This window comes from Neoarius graeffei, chromosome 20 (assembly GCF_027579695.1).
Source record: "Neoarius graeffei isolate fNeoGra1 chromosome 20, fNeoGra1.pri, whole genome shotgun sequence".
In the NCBI taxonomy this organism is placed as follows: Eukaryota; Metazoa; Chordata; class Actinopteri; order Siluriformes; family Ariidae; genus Neoarius; species Neoarius graeffei.
In genome coordinates, this window is record NC_083588.1 from 23,845,061 (window position 1) to 23,864,141 (window position 19,081).

Consider the following 19,081-nt stretch of genomic DNA (forward strand, 5'->3'; position numbering starts at 1 on the left):
GGTTGACTTCGTGACTCACACACACACACAGTCACAGAATCCGTTCACTTTTGATGTTTTCAATGTGCATTTTTATATTTGCCACACTTTGCTCTGAGAGTTAGCACTTTGCTAATATCCTTGGTAAATACCAGTAATTGCAAGATCTAAAGATCCACTCATCTATTTATTCAACTGCTACTGTTATGTTAGCCAACTATTTACAATGTTTTGTTACAGTAAGTGCATTTTCCTGTTTGTCCTTAAGTTGCACAGTCTGTAAAATTCTTGCTGGTCATGGAGTTTGAAGTACAAAATCTATTTACAGAACATTCTGTAGAACAGTTGACTTGCTACCTAGGTCAATTTACTTCAGTCCTGTGGACATTTATGGTCCGTGTAGACATAACGGGGGAAAATTCCCCCCCCGAAAAAAATTTCAGGAGCCGCCACTGGTGTCAGCCCTGTGATGACCTGGTGACTTGTCCAGGGTGTACCCCACCTCTCGCCCATAGTCAGCTGGAATAGGCTCCAGCTCACCTGAGACCCTGCACAGGATAAGCGGTTATGGATAATGGATGGACTTCAAATGTTTGCATGAACAAACTTTTGGATAAAAACTTAAATTTATCCAAAAGATCTGATCCAGTTGAACTTTGCCATCTCACAATCTGGCACCATTACCACTGGTATACTTCTGTACTTAACACACACACAGGCTCACAACTGCAAATTTTAAAGGCTTTGCATGAGTCAGCTTGTGTGGAAATGTCTAAGTAATTAAGGCCCTGAAAATGCACATTTTCACAAAGAACTGTGGATGGAGGTTTCTGTTACAGGCCACTAGTTGTCACATGATCCCAGCTCCAGCACATCCACACTAGAAGACGAGTTAATGTGAGCAGCACTGTCTGTTTTGTTCTCCGTTCTGAACAGAGCTATGCACAATAGAAATGAGGCATTTCTGTAGGAAAGATGAAGCTCTTTATGCACACTTGTTTGTGCTCAGTGTCGTTACCACTGTAAAGAGACTTTGTTACATTACTCCGCCATCTGTGCACCACAATAAACGTCCTAGCAGAAATGGCTATACAAGTTTTCCTGTCCTTAATTTCATTAGTCTGGACAAGGCACAGGATTCAAGCTGGGAGCCATGTTAAAAGTAACAGGCTTCTCTTATGACTGAATTTCATGTGAGTTGGTGTAAATACTGCATGTGAATGTTCAGTTTAGCTGCCTGACTCACCAGCAGGAACAGGAACCATGACTGTACGCCTCTGCTTGCTCTGACCCGTTCCTTTACATGCTACGCAGGGGGAGGTGATCACTGAGCCACGGCCACCGCACCGGCGACAGGTAGAGCGCATCACAAATGGCCCCGTGTTCACCGTCTCCTACAGGGACCCAGAGACCATGTACAGGTTAGTGGACTGGGCTGAAGTTCTGGCTTTCTATCTGTAGCTCAGATTATTGAAGTTGACAGCGTGGCTTACCATTCCTGAGCCGTTACAGTGGTGGCAGTGCTGTATCTTAGAACCAGGTTCATGTCCTTTGCCATCACATCGCTGGCAGGTGGCCTCAACGTTCACTGTGATTTCCTTATTCACACCTTTGGCAGCTTGTGCAAACGTCAGCTCCATCACATACTGATAAGAAACACACAGAACAGATTGGGTGCTTAAACAGTTCATAGCTCTGGCTGTCTACTCTTGACTTGAGCCCTGGGTTTCGCCAATGAAGACCGCATCTATTAAGAGAATAAACTAACATCTAGATGTAAATATCAGGAAATGAAAGCTGAAATTCTACCATCTCACATTCATCTTTTGATCTCAACCCCAAATGTCTGTGTACAGCAATATCTTAAAAGGACTGGCCTTGCCATTCCAATACTTTTGGAGGAGACTGTGCAAGTTCTTGTTTAATTTTAGTTGAGAGCTGACAACACTAACCAGACCAAAACATTCATAAAACTGTGCTACTGTGACTTAAGTACCATATACTACGCTTAGTAAGCAATAAAACACAACAGGGCATTCTGTTCTTCGGAAAACAGGGTGGCATGATACAAAGTAGATCCTATAAGTGGAGATGAAACGGTATGAAAATTTAATACCATGATCATGGTGATCAGTATTATTGTGTTATTGGTAAAATGTGCTGAAAATGTTCAAAAAAGTAGACACACAAACTGAAATCATTTCGCCAAGTTTTATATTGAAAACCACAAAATTAGCATAAACATGAAAATAACATTAGGGTAGCACCTATCTGTTTACACAGTAAACTGCAAATTTTAGATCACTGTGTACCAACATAAAAAAGTATGTTCAGCTTCACAAGAGTTGGGTATTTCATAGGGAAAAACCTGAATTTTCAGAATATGCACTCAGATTTGCACGATACTGATTACTTTTGACACGACGATCTTTTTTCCTGAATGTTGATGGTGAAACCGCTGGGCATGGCCATGTTGGATTTTAGTCGAAAGCCAATGATGTGCCACCCCGTGACGTTAGACTCTCGCTCGCTTTCTATTGGTCGACACTGACCGAAATCTATACCAGAGGTCGGGAACAATCATGACCCCTGGTGGGCCTTTTTGTGGTAATTTCAGTCAAACCGGAAGCCAGCCAGAGACAGCGGAAGTTCTAGTCACGGTCAAGAGATGTGTATCCTTTTATGGAAAAGGATAATATATAGATTTAGGCACTGCCTAAAAGCAGAGCTCCCATCTGTTTCTGGGTTGTAGAATTTTCTTATATCATAGCCAGTCTCTTTTGTTTTATTTCTTTACCGGCTAGCACTGGCCACTAGGCGGTGTGTATGACTGGTAATTACTAACACTGGCCACCAGGCGGTGTGTATGACTGGTAATTACTAACACTGACCACTAGGCGGTGCGTATGACTGGTAATTACTAACACTGACCACTAGGCGGCGTGTATGACTGGTAATTACTAACACTGACCACTAGGCGGCGTGTATGACTGGTAATTACTAACACTGACCACTAGGCGGCGTGTATGACTGGTAATTAACACTGACCACGAGGTGGTGTGTATGACTGGTAATTACTAACACTGACCATTAGGCAGTGTGTATGACCGGTGGTACACGTACAAACCACAAAAAAAAAAAAATCGACTCGATGGGTTTATACCATTTTTTCTTAGGTATGGTGCTCCGCTGGAGCTCCGCTAAAAATATTGGATTCTGGAGGATAGAGAAAAAAAGAGAAGGTTCAGGGATGTTAATCATATTGTTTTGAAGACATCACATTTAATTAGAAACATGTAATACATAGCGCTTTTGAGCGCCACCGTCTGAAAAGTAACGTGTGGAACTGTGCCACCTTTTGCCATCGTGTGCAATAAACAGCGTTTGTATGCCAATTTGGTGAGTTGTAGAGAAGAACACAGTCAGAGAGGACAGATTTAATACTTTAAAAGAAACCTATGTAGATTGTTATTTTCCTTAATGATCTTTAATTGGATTTGAATGATTCGGTACAATGGCCAGCAAAGTACCTACAATCAATGGTTCTGGTCATGCTATAGAGATCTTGCAGTCACGTGACCGGAAAGTACACAACCGCCATCTTGTCGGTCAAAAACACAGCTGAATACTGCTGCACTCGTGTGCAGAATGGATCAATTTCAACCGACGGACTACACGGCTCATTTTTCTAATGAACAGATAACTAGATATATGTCTAAAATAAACGATCTACAGATTTGTGACCCTTATGGCTTACCGGACGGAGTTTTCACGACCGGATTTTGAACTGCCAGCGGAATACCCGGACGTGTATAATTACCTCATTAACTTTCCCTCGCTGTTCAGTGGTGAAGCACTGCGTGCTTATAAATCTCTGGACAGTTATCTTTACAGAAATTCAGGATTTGTCAGCGACTCAGATGTGGCATCTTGTAAACAAGAATCCTCATTGGACGGGTAAGTCAGTTAAGTATTGAGTATAGCACTGACCAGCCGATTATAGAATAGAATAAGGTAATTCCAGCTCGTCCGTCTTGTTTACATGGATCTGGCGTTGGAGAGGTAGAGGCTTGGCAGTGGAGATTTGAGTAGCTGTTTTCTGAGCTTAGTCAACAGGCCGGCTCTGCAGCCTCGCTTTTGCTTCCGCTCCCGGCGCTGCCTCCTTCGCTTTGCTTCCGATAACAATCCACGGAGACCCCGCTGGTCTCGCTATCTCGTCCGGAATGTTTTTTTTTTTTTCTTGTCCGGAATGTTGTGCATGCGATGGAAATCGCTACAAACCGTCATTTTCTGCTGGAAACCAATGTCCAGTAAGTCCATACGGTTGTAGTGGATATTGAAGTCCGGTACAGACGAACAACACGCAAAAATACACACAAAAAACATAAAAAACGTGCACAGGTAGGGAAAGCTTGTAGCCGCAGCCGTTGTAGTAGAATTGTATATAGTAGGGTTTTCCAGAAGAAAAGGTAGAAGTAAAAGCAGAAGTAGAACCAGAAGTAGAAGGCGGAATATGGCGTTTGACCGACAAGATGGCGTCTGTCACAATCTGGATCGGCTGTGACGTCACATGCAAGTGCTCCATTGCTCAGTTGTTAAAATTGGTTTGAGTAGTTTATGCCATCTCACTGCAAATAATGCCATTAAATTTCAAAATAAATAAAAAATACTGGAGCAAAAGGTTATTTTTAAACTCTGACCAATCGACAGATGTTTTGGGCACAAGAATTGCTCCTGAAGGTGCTTTACTTTACTTTCTCAAGATGGATGTATATTACTGGAAGCGGCCAAATAAGGCTGACGGAAAAAAATGGAAAATTTCAAATAGCTGTAACTTGTGTTCTATTTAACATCAGGGGGAAATAAAACCAGTTTTGAATTCAGAACTTTATACTCCTTTTGATATGCCACACTCCTTGATCACAACTAGCTTTAAAAATGGCCCGTCATTGCTAATTAGGGCTGCCACCAACAACTATTCTTTCTATTAATTAATCCATCAACTATTTTACAGAGGCATGAAATAAGCAATCGTCTCTACTCTGAGACGTTGGGAGTGTGTCTGCTATGGGTGCTGAAACCATGCCCAATCGCGGGAAAGGGTTAGCCTCCGATAATAACTGGCTACAGAGTCGCAGAGCCATAATTTTACACCCCTGCAGTTTTAGGCCAGTGGCATTCAGCACATGCACGGACACTTTTTGTTTATCTTTGTGACTACTTCAGTCTTCCACACGTTTTCAGCAACTACTTCCTAACATCTATTTTCTCTGAATTTTCAAACCACAGTTTTAATAATTAAAATTTGAAACTAGAATACACTGCAACCCTGCTACAATGAACTCTTACTATGAACTTTCACATATAATGAGCTAAATTTGCGTCCCCACCTTTAGTGACAAAAATTCGGAGTCTTCAAAAAAACATCACTGTGTCACATCAGTGCACACTGCCGCAGCGTGCTCCGAGCGCTATTAGGACTAATTACTCGTACTATGCACCTGTTCCGGATTAGCGTGCAATCACAGTGTGTGCTTATAAGGACTCTTTAAAAACAAACACAGACATGGCGAAGCATACACAACGTACTTAGTGTCTTACATTACCAAGTAGGGTGCATCAGTTGCCCCCTAAAAATGAAAAGTTCCTCCGATCATGATGCATTTTTATTTTTATGTTCCTTTTGGTAAGAAAACACACTGGGTGAAATATTTTGACAAAATTCAAAAGTTTAATGGTGGCACCAGGAGCTCAAAGTTATGGAAAAAGCTGCTATTTTATGACTTTTATGACAAAATTTTGATCACTTTTCATGAAACATTATGGCACCTTATAGAGTATACCAAATATCTTAGATACACATTTTTAGTACATATTCTAAATATATTATCAAACACAGTTTGAGTTTTAGCTGTTCATTGAATCATTGTTCAACTACTTTTAAACAATACAAATGTATTATGAAATCACATTAATGCTTCTCAATCCCTTGCAAAAGGTTCTTAACATGATCTCTGGGTCACAAGAAATCAATAAATGGAGTCCAACATTGTGATTCAAACCTTACGCGAAAACATAAAATAAGCGTTTTTTGGCAAAAAAATGAACCTCATGGTGCCACCATTAGACTTTTGAATATGGTCAAAAAATTTTACAGGATGTCTTTATTGGTGAAAAGGAACACCCAAACAAAAATGCATCAGATTTTATGAAACTGATGCACCCTATTACCAAGCCTTGTATCTGTGTATTGCCTCTGATTTTGACTTTGCGTATTTGGACTCTGCCATTCTGTTTGTCTCTCGCTTGACCAATTCCTGTTGCACGACCCTGCCTTTGTCTTGTGTTTTTGAACTGTTTGCCTGCCTGTTTGTAAATAAACACACTTCCTGCAATTATATCAATCATTCACCTGCTTACATGACACAGTGAGCCATGCGTTCCTCTTCCCACCAGAGATAAACAATTAATAGTCGAGTCCGCAGTCAAGTTAACAACACGTGTTAAGCCTTTGTTTGATGGCGTTAACTAGCCTTGCTTAGGTGTTGATCTTTAACAATTATCGAGAACAGTGATCAAAGGATCGATAAAAGGACAAAATCACTGCTGATACCATTAAACTTAACAGCTAGTTAAAACGTACTGGCAGCGTTTTATATAATGGTGAATATTTAGAGAACATAGTGAGTCAGTAGGTCGACACTGTCAATGATACACCGGTAACCTCCATTATTTCCATAACAGATGAAGAAACCATCACCTCCGTGTGTGATCCTTTAACTCAGTCAATGAACTGCAATAACGCCTCAGATGGAGAAATTCGTGATTAGAAGAATGTGCTGAAAATTTCAGATATAACATCAGTGTTTGCTGCAACAAGTGAGCCCATTTCAGTATTACCATCTTTTCGGTATAATGAACTATTTGGACATCCCCCAAGGAGCTTGTTGTAGCAGCGTTGCAGTGTACTTAACTGTCAGGAATTTTACCACGGCTTACCATGAAACAAGTAACCATTTCATCCCGACCTATAACAGCACTTTCCAAAGTGTTTCATTCCTCTTATACCACAGCAATTTGCAAAACACTTCAGTTTTTAATTTCTCATCTCATCATCTCTAGCCGCTTTATCCTGTTCTACAGGGTCGCAGGCAAGCTGGAGCCTATCCCAGCTGACTACGGGCGAAAGGCGGGGTACACCCTGGACAAGTCGCCAGGTCATCACAGGGCTGACACATAGACACAGACAACCATTCACACTCACATTCACACCTACGGTCAATTTAGAGTCGCGAGTTAACCTAACCTGCATATCTTTGGACTGTGGGGGAAACCGGAGCACCCAGAGGAAACCCACGCGGACACGGGGAGAACATGCAGACTCCGCACAGAAAGGCCCGCGTCGGCCACAGGGCTCGAACCCGGACCTTCTTGCTGTGAGGTGACAGCGCTAACCACTACACCACCGTGCCGCCCCAGTTTTTAATTTATTAATGAATTATATACTTTATCCATTTATATTAAAATTTTATGGTCATGAAACATCTTAAAGACAAGTTAGTTCCTGTTATTATTTATAACAGCTATAAACAGTAATTCCCTCACCAGCCTCTTTTTTCCCCCCCTCTCAAAATTTATAAGGCCAAAAAAAAAAAGTTACTGAGAATCTGTCCTGAAGACTCTCCTGTGGTGGTCTTAGTGAGCATTACAATATGCTGACAAGAGATGATGTTAAATAATCCAAATAGAAATCACCACAATATTTTTTTAAATGTGTGTTTTTTTTTTTTTTAAATAATTTCTTATTAGGCTTAGATTACGTGCCACATCTGCTGTACAAGTCCCTAATCCAGCCACTGGGGGTGCATAAGCATACTCTTGGTGCCGGTCCCAAGCCCGGATAAATTGGAGAGGGTTGCGTCAGGAAGGGCATCCGGCATAAAACTGTGCCAAATCTAACATGCGGAATGAAAAGAGAAATGGTATGGGCACATCCTGAGAAGAGATGCAGAGCATGCTGGAAGGAGAATGTTGAGGATGGAGCTGCCAGGCAAACAAAAACGAGGAAGGCCAAAGAGGAGATACATGGATGTGGTGAGAGAGGACATGAAAGTGACAGGTGTAGTAGAGAAGAATGCAGAAGACAGGGAGCAATGGAGACGAAAGATCCGCTGTGGCGACCCCTAATCGGGAGCAGCCAAAAGAAGATCATCTGCTGTATAAGTCCCTATGTACAAGCTGTTGCTAAAGAAATGATAACGTATTAGAACGAGTTTATTAATATAAACCTGTATTATAGAAATTTGATCAGCAACGTCTGACCAATCAGATTCAAGAACTGAACAGTGCTCAGGCATAATCTGGAGAAATAAATGAGTCCTCCTCAATTTCCATTCATTCATCATCTATTCTCTTCATTATCCACAGAAACTCACTGACCTCCTGGGGCTGATCAAAGATGGCATTGAAGTCTCCAAAGCCTTGAGCGCCAGAAAATTCCCCAAATATCTTGCGGAAGAGTTCCTCAGGATCCATGCTGGCGCCGCTTCTCCAATACTGCTGCTGACCCGCTCCAGCGCCGGCTCTGCCCGCCTCGAACCCAGCTGAGCCGTACGCATCATACTGCTTCCTCTTCATCTCATCACCAAGCACCTAGAACAAGACGAGGCAGAGAGGATGTTCATCATATGTTTCTCTCAGCAACACTTTCATGCCCTAAACACTCAAACACTGATGTAATCACACTTTAAAGTGGCACCTCATAAGCTTCAGCCAGCTGTGCAAATTTCTCCTTGGCCTGTGGGTCATCTTTGTTTGTGTCTGGATGATATTTCTTTGCCATCTGAAAAAGGAAACAAAATGCCTTCATATTGTGTTGACTTTAAAAAATAAAAAATAAAAAACCACACACTTTCACAACTGTTGAACACCATGTTAGTTTAATACATAATTATCACTGAATCGAATAATCAGGAGACTTTGTTTCATTTCAAATGTATGTAAATAAGCATAACACTTGTGAGTGGATTGTTAAAGGGAAACAAACCCCAGAAAGTAAACTCCTGTTTTACTGACAGATAAAATCCATACAAGACATGTCTGAGTGTTCACTTATTCATATTTGTACCTGTATACAGATTTTATTTTAAAAGAAAAAAATAACATCCCTGGGTGCTGCTATTTTACTCTCTCCGATGTTCAGATATCATGCTCAGAGTACAAATTACGCAAGAAAATCTGAGATTGTGACATCACTTACACGACTTACCGAGGCTAAGATCTAAATTGCTGTAAACAACCCTAAAGATGCCCGAGTGTCAAGTTTTTGGGTGTAAAAATAAGACTGATCATTGAAGTAGTGAACACACACACACACAAGGCTGTTTGTTGCCTATATAGTTCAAAGACATGCAGATTAGGTAAAATACCCAGCCAGTGGGGTTGTACAAGCCAGTGCGGTTGTACAAGCCAGTGCATACTTAGTGCCGGTAACTCTTGAACAACTGCTACAAAAATGGTGATTTTCAAAAAATATTCAACTTGTCCCGTCAGACAGGCAGATGCGGATTTGACTTATCCAGACCAAACATTTGGTTTTCCCGAACAGTCGGACTACAGCTAACATCAAGCCCTGATGACTTGCTTTTTTTTCCTCTTAACATGTTTATCTGTGAAATGACTGTATAGTCAGCAGTAGAGTTGTATACGGCTGTGCTGAAAAAAATTCAATACAGCAGAATATCATGAGGCACACTTTGCCGATTTGTGCATTCATTCAGATGTTCCTGAATCAATACGGCAGCAAATGCCGTGATGGTAGTCTTGAGACATAATCACCTAAGGTGCAGTGCGGAATGAAGGTGGCAGCAGGTCAGTTGACGTGATTCAGCGCATCTCTCAAACAAACGAACATGGACGAGAAACTGTATCCACTGCCAGCAACAAGATCAACTGTGAGCTACTGCTCACTTACGTATCCCCCTGCTCTCGCTTATCAGAATGCAAGCAATTGAAGGAATAGGACACTTATTATGAATGTCGACTTCTACAAATAATTAATCCTGAAACAAGTAAAGAGCAGTGTCCTCCCCAGGTATTTCAAATAGCATCCTGGTAAACGGTCATTTTGAAATAGCATCAAAATCTACACTATATGTTTCGTAAATACATTCAGTCGGTAAACAGGAAGTTAATGTGCAACAGACCTGAAAACGGTATACACGGTATAGAACCCCAAGCTGAAGCTCGGTACCAAATATCAAGCAGTTGCGATTTGTAGTTGCTGAGAAAAATGTTATGAAAATTTTGCAAATTCACACTGTGTTTCAAAAATACATTCAGGTCAGTAAACAGGAAGTTGATGTGGGACAGACCTGAAAACGGTATACACGGTATAGAACCCCAAGCTGAAGTTTGGTACCAAGTGGCTATGATTTGTGGTTGCTGAGAAAAAGGGTGTTTCGGATGGACAGACACAGGTAAACCAGTACACCCCCCCCCAGGAGTTGGATATGACTCATGTAATATGCAAGCTGTGGTGATCAACTGTTGTTTCTGCAAAAAAAATCTGAACACGTTAAGCCTTATCTGCTAGTGCAAGCTTTTTCAGTTTGTCCAGAGTTACTGTATTTATTTTATTATAATTATTATTCAGTTCGGTTATAAAATAACTTGTCATGTGGACATTCTTAATGCAAATCTGGAAATACTGCAAAGTGCACTTAAACTCAAGTGAAACCAGAATTTTATTTCCATTTTACTGATATAATTGCATTCCTTTACTTTTATTAATTCTGCAGTTTGAAACAGAATATTTGAGTTAATTTAAGATCTCTTAGGGCCTTTGTTTAAATGTTTAAGGCATTACCTTTGCTATTAAAGATTAATAAACAGCTGTTGTAATAAATTCTGTGGAAGATATTTATTTATTTATTTAGCTTCTGCCATAGGAAGATCTATATATATGTACATACATCATGGCATGGGAAACCACAACAGCTTGCGCCAATTACAGTGGCCCCATTGTACCGAAATCTGCATGTCTTTAAACTGTGGGGGAAACCGGAGCACCCGGAGGAAACCCACGCGGACACGGGGAGAACATGCAAACTCCACACAGAAAGGCCCGTCGGCCGTGAGGTTCGAACCCGGAACCTTCTTGCTGTGAGGCGACAGTGCTAACCACTACACCACCGTGCCGCCCCTGGTCATGGTCATTACTCGAAAAAAAAACACTGTGTAATCACAATTATGTTTCGTATCGTGGCCTCCGTATCGTGATGCATATCATGAGGCTAAAGGAAATACCCAGCTCTAGAGTAGTAGTAGAGCAGTATTTCCACATACCCACATGATCCTGATTTGTAAATGAACATTCAGTCTCTGCATGCTAATTAACGCATGTAGTAAAAATCAATTATTCTACTGTCACACAGATCACGCCTTGGTTGATGTGTATAGTGTGGCATTAACAGCTTGTTCTGTAGTTACTGCATCCATGTGTATTGCACTACTGTGAAGTTTATGAATTTTAAAACAATTACATATCAAATTTAAAAAAAAAGTTTGCGTTCCAAAAGTCAACACAAAGTAGAGTTTATTTTCTGGTTATTAAACCCACGTCAACTACGAGACAAAACCCTGCTTGTCCTTAAAGCCTGGGCTGCTGATTTGTTCACCCCTGTCTCTGACTCGTATCTTTATGTTTCTTGCCATATGATGGTGCACGGTGTTAGAGGCAGAGTTAAAAGCTTACTGAAGTACTAATGCCACCATGTACAATACATCAAAAGGTGCAGGCTATCTGCTGGTACCTCATATAGTGAAGGCTACATCAGGGGGCAGAGCCTTTTCTTACAAAGCCCCACAGTTATGGAACAGCCTTCCACGTAGAGTTCGGGACTCAGACACAGTCTCAGTGTTGTCTCGGCTGAAAACATATCTGTTTAGTCAAGCCTTTTGTTAATAGCTTTTATTAGGTAAAGGAGTAGATCTGGAGGGTCCTCAGGCATAGTGTTTTGGTAAACTGGAATGTATCGATGCGCTCATTCCCCCACTCATTCGGATTTGTTGACGGTGTAGCGGCTGGCTGCTTTATGTCTCAGGGCTCCCTCATGTCTGAGTTACCTTCTGGCTCTCCTCTTTTAGTTATGCTGTCATAGTTAGTCTTGCCAGAGTCCCTGCTTGCACTCAGCGCAAAACATATCCTGTTCTTACTCATTAAGTGACATTGTCCAGACCCAACAACCTGTGTGTTTTTTCTCTCTCTGTCTCTCGGTGTGTTTGCTACATAAAATTTCAAATCTAGCAGTAGTTTGTTCCATTATAACCATTAATGCACTTACTACAGGTGATAAACAGTTTGTGTTTTGCAAGGTCAATACACAATACTCTATACAGCTGTATCTTTTGGGGGGAATTCTTCGTTTGGGGATGGAACAAAAATAAATATTTTGTCCAGATTCATTTTTACTCATGTTTTTTGCTATTGAACTACAGTGACGGCTATAATTAATTATCGACACCTTAACGATCTTTTAGCCTTTCAATTGGTGACTTTCAATATATAAATTGTGCATGAATAATTACTCAAACTTCCACTGGAAAAAATGAGTTGATTCCCGATTACTTAATGTATCAGATCACGTGACACTGCGCCACAAATTATCGACACATTTGTCCACAGTTACTGACACCGTTCCACAATTATCAACATCCAGATGATTATTTATTTTAAAAATAATAAATAAAAAAAATAATCAGTATGTGGTATTAAGTTAGCAAAGCAGTTTTTATTTAAAATTTGTTTTACATAGACTTGTATTTAGTACAAAATATCTTAATATACCGATGCTGAAGTAAATGAAGTAATTCTAATGTTTGTAAACAAATGAACTGATGTTGTTTAACCTGTCAGAAAATCTTTTTGTTCCACTTTAAGGATTTTCATAGATCACATTTCGTTATTCATTCGTTGTTTGTATTAATTTCTAGTTTTGTAGTTTACCAATAAGTCAAATAATGCTCTAATTTGTTGCAATTAGATTCAGATTAGTGAAGCGTCAGTATTTTCAAACAAGTGGGTTTTTTTTTTAAATTGAGATTTTAAATTCACATCTAAAAATATAAAATGTCTACTGATATTGTAATACATGGTAGATATTTACAACAAACTGCAAAAAAAAATTCTGAACGGAATAGAAAAACCTGAATATTTCAAGCATGTAATTTTTAATATCCTAGGAATTTAATTCTGGTCTAATTCCATTTATTGCAATTGGATTCTAAATACTCTATAAACGTTCCATTCTGTTATGAATCAGAAGAAAAAAAATGATAAAATCACAGCACTTTAAAAAAAAGTACTTCATCTACTTCAACAGTTTTACACAATGATCAATCCATAACAGTTGTAAATGTCACTTAATTCCACAGGGTGTTAATAACGGTGAAAGTGGTTATCTATTACTATTATCGACACCTCACGTGACCTCTCAAACGCACGTTTAGATACAAAATGGTGACTGTCAAACGAAAGAGTGAGAAAGTAGGTTTCGACAAGGAGATCATGAAATATCGGTGAAATTGATAAGTAAAAACATGTCCATGATGTTTCCACCATGCTTACCTGCGATGATAACATCCAGGTTTTCCTCAAATTGCTGATTATGCTTTAAAAAAAAAAAAAAGAGTCCATCTCAGGTAACGAGCTGTGTCACTAGATGACAAGATCAAAGGACGAGGGGGGTCTTTTGGTTTATTGATTAACCAATAATAACTGCTGTAACTGAAACTCACCTTTGTAAAAAAAATTTTATTGGTAAATCTGAAAGGGTGTTGATAAAGTCGATAATTGTAGCCGCCACTTTACTGTATAAAACGGGGCTCCCCCTGAGTTCTGAAAAATATTCTCCACTTTTTTCCCTTGAAAAATAAAGTCAAATAAGTATTCTTCACTTTTTCTTAATTATCGACTTATCAAAGTGGACTTAATACAGGTTTAAACCAACCAAACTGGCACAGTTGGAATATTTGTACAGATATAGGCTTCTCCATTACATATAGAATTTGGGCTTCACAGGATGAGCCTGAAAGTGAAAAAGAGGAAGCGTGAAATAGTGGAGCTGAAGATTAAGTGGTGGAAACTAAAAGAGATTGAACATCAGAAGGAGTACAGGGAAGAAATGAGACAAGCATTGAGTGATAATGGAAGTCTGCCAGAAGACTGGGATACTACTGCTATACTAGTAAGAGAGGCAGCAAGGAAGGTGCTAGGGTGGTCATTGGGAAGGAGGAAGGAGGACAAGGAGACACGGTGGTAGAACAAAGAAGTACAGGAAATTATAAAGGCTAGCAAAGAAGAATTGGGATGATCAGAGAGATGAGGAAAGCAGGCGGTTATACAGAGAGATGAGACAGAAGGCAAAAAGAGCGGTAGTGAAGGCGAAAGCAGATGCATACCAGGAGTTGTACGAAAGACTGGAGACCAAAGAAGGAGAGAAAGACCTGTTCAGACTAGCTAGGCAGAGAAACAGGGAAATGAGGGATGTACAGCAGGTAAGAGTGATGAAAGATGTAAATGGAAATGTGCTGACAAACAAAGAGAGTGTATTAAGAAGGTGGAAAGAGTACTTTAAGGATTTATTAAATGAGGAGAATCCAAGAGAGAAAAGGTCAGATTCGTTGGAGACAGCAAATCAGGAAGCAGAGTTGGTTAGTAAGGATGAGGTGAGGGCAGCCATGAAAAGATAGAAGACTGGGAAAGCAGTCGGACCAGATGGTATCCCGATTGAGGCTTGGAGATGTTTGGGTGAGACGGCCGTGGAGTTCATAACGAGATTGTTTAATAAGATCCTATAGAATGAGAAAATGCCAAATGAAATGGAGAAAGAGTGCGCTAGTCCCAATATACAAGAATAAGGGAGGTGTACAGAGCTGCAGTAATTACAGAGGGATAAAATTGATGAGCCACACCATGAAGTTATGGGAAAGGGTATTGGAGGCGAGATTGAGAAGAGAGGTAGCAATCTGAACAGCAGTACGGGTTTATGCCAAGGAAGAGCACGTCGGATGCAATTTTTGCTTTAAGAATGCTAATGGAGAAGTATAGAGAAGGCCAGAGAAAGCTACATTGTGTGTTTGTAGACCTGGAGAAGGCATACGACAGAGTGCCGAGAGATGAGTTATGGTATTGTATGAGAAAGTGTGGAGTGAATGAGAAGTATACCAGAGTGGTGCAAGACATGTATGAGAACAGTGAAACAGCAGTGAGGTGTGCAGTTGGAACGACTGAATGGTTCAAGGTGAAGGTGGGACTCCATCAAGGATCTGCTTTGAGTCCTTTCTTGTTTGCCATAGTGATGGATAGCTCGACGGACGAAGTGAGGCGAGTCACCATGGAACATGATGTTTGGGGATGACATTGTGATATGTGGTGAAAGTAGAAAGGAGGTTCAGCTGGGTTTGGAGTGATGGAGGTATGCATTGGAATGAAGAGGAATGAAGGTGAGCAGTATCAAAACAAAATACATGTGCATCAATGAGAATGGGGATGAGAGTGTAGTGAAGATGCAAGGAGTAGACATAAAGAAAGTTGGTGAATTCAAGTACCTGGGGTCAACTGTGCAGGAAAATGGGGGCTGCGATAGTGAGGTGAGAAAGAGAGTGCAGACAGGGTGGAGCAGTTGGAGAAGGATTTCGGGAGTCATTTGTGATAGGAAAGTCCCAACAAAAGTGGAAGGTAAGATGTATAAGACAGTAGTGAGACCAGCTGCGATGTATGGATTGGAGACCGTACCCTTAACGAAGAGACAGGAGGCAAAGTTGGAGGTGGCAGAGTTGAGGATGTTAAGGTTTGCGATGGGAGTGACAAGGTTGGACAGGATAAGGAACGAGCACATCAGAGGGACAGCATATGTGGAGAGCTTGGGAATTAAGCCGAGAGAGATGAGACTGAGATGGTATGGGCACATCCTGAGATGCAGAGCATGCTGGAAGGAGAATGTTGAGGATGGAGCTGCCAGCCAAACGAAAACGAAGAAGGCCAAAGAGGAGATACATGGATGTGGTGAGAGAGGACATGAAAGTGGCAGATGTGGTAGAGAAGGATGCGCAAGACAGGGAGCATTGGAGATGAAAGATCCGCTGTGGCAACCCCTAATCGGGAGCAGCCAAAAGAAGAAGCAGCTGCTGAGGGGACTCGACACACTATGCTGCCTGAAACGTAGCGCCCTCCAGTTGCTTGCCGGCTGACGGCACTTTCATTTTGGTGTTTGTTTTTTTTTACCGACCCCCGTATCACTGACACTGTCCGATGTGCTCGGGGATGGTCGGGGCTCTGACTGTACCTCCCCCGTGGCTCTTTCGACCCTTAAATCATCTTCAGCGCTTGAAGAAGCCCACCCAAAAAAACTTCGTCAGCTTAGAGCGTGCCACTGTTTGGTTCACGCAGAGATAATTACACCACCACACCAGGCCGATTCAGATGCACTGCGATTGGTCAAATATCTGGCGCTCATTTGGTCATTGTGTGTCATTGGTTTTTATTGGTCACAAGTACGGGCTCATAGTTTACACTCTGGCTTCCCGCCGTCTGACAAATGGAGAGATTTGTGGAGGGATTTCTAGAAAAGATAACTTACGATAATGATGACAAATGTCTATTTGCTCTGCAGTTTTCTGATACTCGTCCACATTTTTGGCTTGTAAAAACATTATTACGTAACTATTTTCCTCATTTATGAGCAAATTACTATTGGAATAGTTCAAAGAGATAAAATAAACAATACTAAAATTGTCAGTTCATTTGTTGCACTCTAATGCAGATGAAAGTGCAAGAATCTGCAGAATTTCATGGTATAAAATTTGGACATGTGCGATGGGACACAAATCTTTAAATAGAGTAGCTGCACATTTTTCATGTACAAATTTAAAGACTTAAGACCTTTTCAAGACCTCTAAATGGAAAAATTAAGACTGTACCATGGCAAAGAAAATGATAAATACGACAATTTAAAACTGTTTTCTGCAATAGTTTTTTTGCTAACTTTAAGAAGAATGCACACAATTGGTGAACAACAGGGTGCATCAATGGCAACTGTTAGACATGCAAACAGCTGAAGCAAAGTCGTGTGTTTTGGGCCTGCAGAACTACTGTAGCAGCAAGGAGAAGACTGGTGTTTACTGGAGAAAACACCATGAATCATTTCAAAAACGAAAACAATAAACAGCAAGTAGAACCAGCTGAACAACCTTAGCCGGCATTATTTCAATCCCCAAAGATTATCTTTGATGTGTGATTTTGTGTCCGACGGCAAAATCAGTCTGAGTGTCGTACAGTATACAGCTGGCTGAGAAAGTTCTCGAGTATCTTCTACATTATAGCAGGTAACAGCATAAACCTGTTTATGCAGTCATACAATCAGAGCGTTACATTAAACACAGAAAAACAACTGTCACCTTTCATAACCATTATCAATAAATGTGTTGTAATAACTGTAACCTAATTATCATCAGTGCAATTGTTATATCAATGTTCATTATTCAAAAATAATCATTAATTATTATCTATAATCCATGAATAATAGTTTGTATCACTACTACTAATAATAATAATAACAACTACTTTTTTAATAATTAAAAAAATGAACTCAATTTTATAGCATTTTAATTACTACTTAATTAATAAGCAGTGATTATCAAAATGTAATTTAATAATTAATAAGTAGTAATTATCAACTACTAAATTATACTAATAATAAGTAGTGATTATTAAAATGCTATAAAATTGAGTTATAAGATTAGTTAAAATTATTATTAAAAAGTAGTAATTATTATTATTATTAGTAGTAGTAGTAGTAGTGGTGGTGATACAAACAACTCATGGATTATAATAATTTGTTTTTAATAGTGAACATTGATATAACAATTGTACTGATAACATTAACAAGTATTACTAGTAGTATTATTGTTTATTATTATTAGTAGTAGTAGTACAGTTATTTTATATCAATGTTCACTATTTTAAAAAAATTATCTATAATCCATGAGTATTTGTTTGTATTCTACCAATTACTACTTTTTAATAATTATTTGTAATAATTTGTAATAACTTAATTTTATAACATTTAATAATCCCTAGTACTTATTAATCACTAATTCATAAGTAGCAATGATTAATAATCAATAATAATTACTACTACTAATTATTATTATTAGTGGTTGTTAATATTATTCTTATATTAAAAACACTGTTGTAGACGATAGGTAATAAAACTAAAAAACTTTTTGTACAAATTATTTATATTGTACTATATTTAGAATTATTGTATTTTATGTAGTTCTTTTTAATTGAGTTTTGAAATAAAGGTTTATATATTTATATTAAACTTAGTACAATAAACAATGTTAATTATGTAAAAAAAAAATGATGCTAATCATTATTATGTCCTATAATCTCATTTTCCACCTGACTCGTGCGCATGTGCGAACCCCCCTGCGTTTCACTCCGGAGTGCTTGATCTCCAACACACACGTGCGCGCCTCGTGTCCGTGAAAAACCAGTTTCCCAGTCCGCCGTGTCCCCAGCGCTGCGTTACCGTCTTTAAACACATTTGTGCGATCCAGCGCTTTTTATCGCAAACGATTCTTCTCCTTATTTTGGGGGCGCTTTCTAGCGCCCACGTAAGCTACCTGCATATCTCTCACTCTTCACAACAACCACACCACACTTCCTCCAGTAGCCTCCTAACGTTAGTTCTTGATCTACAGAACACACAGAACCAATGCTGCCCCCAAAAGGTACACTGGTCACTTTTAAAATTACAGTTAAAAAAAATACCCCAAACCGGATGGAGACATTTCACTCGTTCGGTCCAATATTAAATTTAATACCTCCCTTTCGAAAATTCCACTCATTCCAAACAATTTAAGACGTTTTTAGGCCTTGAAAACCGAAAGTTGTATTTAAGACTTTAAGGACCCGCGGGAACCCTGTTTAAAGCTTCGTAACCTTTTAAATGTAAATAATGTACAATTTTGAACTGTATTTATAATATAAATTATATAGAAATATAAATACACCTTTTTTCAAATTGGAAGTTTG

General features: G+C 39.6%; 1 protein-coding gene across 1 annotated transcript in view; it reads right to left on the bottom strand.

Moving 5' to 3' along the window:
- The window catches only part of dnaja3a (DnaJ heat shock protein family (Hsp40) member A3a), a 30,750-nt gene that overhangs the window by 4,072 nt on the left and 7,597 nt on the right, over nt 1-19,081 (bottom strand). Inside the window, exons 3-6 of the mRNA XM_060901412.1 lie at nt 8,738-8,821; nt 8,419-8,631; nt 1,473-1,625; nt 1,226-1,373 (exon numbers count right to left, since the gene is read on the bottom strand). Of these exons, the coding sequence (XP_060757395.1) occupies nt 1,226-1,373; nt 1,473-1,625; nt 8,419-8,631; nt 8,738-8,821 (598 nt within the window). The remainder of the gene's footprint in view (nt 1-1,225; nt 1,374-1,472; nt 1,626-8,418; nt 8,632-8,737; nt 8,822-19,081) is intronic.